The sequence below is a fragment of the Hipposideros armiger genome, unplaced genomic scaffold, assembly GCF_001890085.2.
Source record: "Hipposideros armiger isolate ML-2016 unplaced genomic scaffold, ASM189008v1 scaffold_1780, whole genome shotgun sequence".
Taxonomy (NCBI): Eukaryota; Metazoa; Chordata; class Mammalia; order Chiroptera; family Hipposideridae; genus Hipposideros; species Hipposideros armiger.
In genome coordinates, this window is record NW_017733130.1 from 51,667 (window position 1) to 54,766 (window position 3,100).

At 46.9% G+C, this 3,100-nt stretch overlaps 1 protein-coding gene across 1 annotated transcript in view; it reads right to left on the reverse strand.

The window, feature by feature from the left end:
- Window positions 1-641: 641 nt before the first annotated feature.
- Window positions 642-3,100, reverse strand: part of TEX101 (testis expressed 101) — a 6,839-nt gene continuing 4,380 nt past the window's right edge. The window contains exons 4-5 of the mRNA XM_019634630.1: window positions 1,045-1,173; window positions 642-883 (exon numbers count right to left, since the gene is read on the reverse strand). Of these exons, the coding sequence (XP_019490175.1) occupies window positions 642-883; window positions 1,045-1,173 (371 nt within the window). The remainder of the gene's footprint in view (window positions 884-1,044; window positions 1,174-3,100) is intronic.

Sequence of the window (3,100 nt, forward strand, 5' to 3'; positions counted from 1 at the left end):
CCACCACCACTAGTCTCAGGCACAGTTCCCTCCTAAGTTCCCTCTGTCCACTTAGGAGGCATTAGGTAGGCAGCAAAGAAGGGAAGGAATGATGTAAAGTGGGCAGGGGACAGACAGGGCATAGGGAAATGGAGCCCATTATAACTGGAGAACCTGGAGTCTGATTTTTCTCATTCTGCCATACCTCCCAGGGAAATACTAGAACCCCAAACAGCTGACTTTGGCCTTACTATTGGACTGGTAATGCTTCTGGAGGAGGTCAATGCTAGTCTCTTGTTCAGCTAGCCTATCAGAGTGAAAGGAAAACCAGACTTTAGGTCAAAATATCAAAGCTCTGGTCTTGGCTCTGCCCATAGCTATCAATTGGTGGAACTCACTAAAATTTTCCAGATCTCCGATTCTCTTTCTGCAAAACGTGTGGGTTGGAGAAGATGAATTTTAAAGGCCCTTTCAGCATTAAAATTCCACTTCTAGCCTTGGAGCATTCACAAATCACATTAGGAACTTTATTATAAATGTCAAACACATCCACAGAAACACCGTTCTTTGGATTGCCACCTGCTCATCAACTAGCTCATGACCAGCAGTGAAAGGCTCCCAGTCAAAAGGGGTGTCCTGTGACCTGGGACAGATGTGCCCGTTCAGGAACAAAGGACAAGCAATTGCAGCAACAGCAGCAGCAGCAGCAGCAGCAGGAGCTCAAACCTCCCAACTGAAATGGAAAGCCAAGTGGCCCCATTTTCAATCTTTCGGGGATGAATGAGAGAATGGTATGGACATATTTCCTTCACCCACATGGGTCCTATTGTGAGGATCCCAGACATCAGCCTGCAACCAGTTACGGATGTACAGCCTTTGACCTCCAAAGCTGAGTTGATGTCTCCTGTAGAACAAAAAAGGATGGTGAGACACACAGATGTTTTAGGAAATCAGAAAAAAATCCAGTCCTCCCTTATTCCTGGGCCCCAAGAGTGTCAGAATCTCTTGGGATCCACTCAGATATTTGGTTTTCCAGCCTCTGAAACCATCAGATGCTCAGTTTACCTCCAATGATCTGAAGTCTTCCTTGATAACATCGATTTGTATCTTTGGGACAGGGAAGAGAAGGCGCACTCAAACAGGTCCCCAAAGCCACACAGGTTGGGCAGCGGAGGGTTGTTGACACATTGGAAGCTGGAGGGGGAAAAAGAGGGACAATTAAGGGCATGTCCTGCCCCTGGAGTTCTCTCTCTTTGCTGTCTTCTCTTCCCAAATCCTTCCTGCTGACGCCACTCTAATCAAGGCCTATTGCTGCAACCTCCCCACCCCTTTCCAACTGATTTTCTTTGCTGTCAGAACAACATCCAACATGACTTCCAAACTCCACGCATAAGTGTGAAGATACAGAGATGAAAAGGACCCAGTTCCATCTAGGATCATTGTCTGGAAAGAGAAGGATGGAAGCAATTAACTACAATCCCAATTCAGTAGGCACTGTGTCCTAGGTACAACAGCAAAGGATTGGAGGAGGACCTAATTATGTGAATTTGTTAAGTATTTTCACAGAGCGGAAACCTGAGTTGAGATAGAGGATGAATAGAGGTTAGTTATGTGGAAATGGAGGTTGGAGGGTGAGGTGGGTAGGAAAGGAAACAGCAAGGACAAAGGCCTGGAGGTGTGAACCAGCTTTGTGAATATGGAGAATTGTGAGAAACTGCAGTGTTGATATTCAGCTGGTAGGTACAAGTAGGGCTAGACTGGTTTTCATAACCAGCATCCGTTCTGATTGGCCAGTATCACCTCCATTGTTAAGTACCGTATTTGCCGGCGTATAAGACGACTGGGCGTATAAGACGACCCCCTAACATTTCCACTCAAAATACAGAGTTTGTTATATACTCGCCGTATAAGNTGGGTGGGAAAGGGAGATTGAATTTCAGGGAGGGAAGGACATGAACAGCCCTGGAGGAAGTAATGAATATCATGGTGATGACAGAAGCTAAATCCATGTGGATGAAGGAGTAAATATGTGGCAGGATCCTATTTTGCTATTACTGTTGTCTCCCCACTCCCCGGTTCTTTATATTATCCCTCTTGCCCCTTTTCTCCCATTCAATCAGTAGGGCTATTACCACAGAAATGCAAACAGCCAGAAATACTTTAATGTTCAGCCTTGAAGTTTCAAAGTAGGCTATGTAAGTTGAGGAAGAGAGAATAATTTCCAAAGGCCCAACTTTGATTTGTTAGACGTGGACTTTTCAAGTTTCCATTTAATAATGAAAGCCTTGTGCCAGCCGAGTGGCTCAGTTGGTTAAGAGCACAAGCTCTGAGCAACAGGGTCACCGGTTCGATTCCCACATGGGCCAGTGAGCTGCGCCCGAGCTGAGCTGCCAACAGGTGGCAGGATGTCTCAGCTGGTGAGAGCACGTGCTCCTAACAACAAGGTTGCCGGTTCGATTCATGCATGGGATGGTGGTCTGTGCCCTCCACAACTAAAATTGAACATGGCACCTTGAGCTGAGCTGCCCTGAGCTGCCGATGGGCAGCTGGATGGCTCAGTAGTTAGAGCGTGCACTCTTAACAACAAGGTTGCCGGTTTGACTCCTGCATGGGATGGTGGGCTGTGCCCACCTGCAACTAAGATTGAAAATGGCACCTTGAGCTGAGCGGCTGTGAGCTGCTGATGGGCAGCGGAACGGTGACTAGACTTGGAGCTGAGCTAGTTGCACCCTCCGCAGCTAAGATTGAAGGACAACAACTTGGCTGTTCCCCTTCCCCAATTTCCCAATAAAATCCTTAAGAAAAAAAAGAATGAAAGCCTTATGGCTTGATTGTTGCCAAAAAAAAAAAAAAACCTCAATAGAGTTGAGAAAAATGTGTGATAGCAGTCTGCGTAAGGTGGGTGATACATTCCAGGGTCTACGCCCCATCTCTTTTCCACTACATTGGGAAAAAATGAGTCCCTATGAAGTTACCCTTTCTCCAGGTCTTGGGGGAATTTCATCAGCTATGTAGGATGTGTAGGTAGCCTCAGGTTCCTGAAGCACCATAGTGGGACCTGAGAGCAGTTAGAAGAGGCCCAGAAGTAGCTAAGAGGGATGGCGGGGCTGAGGGGACCTGC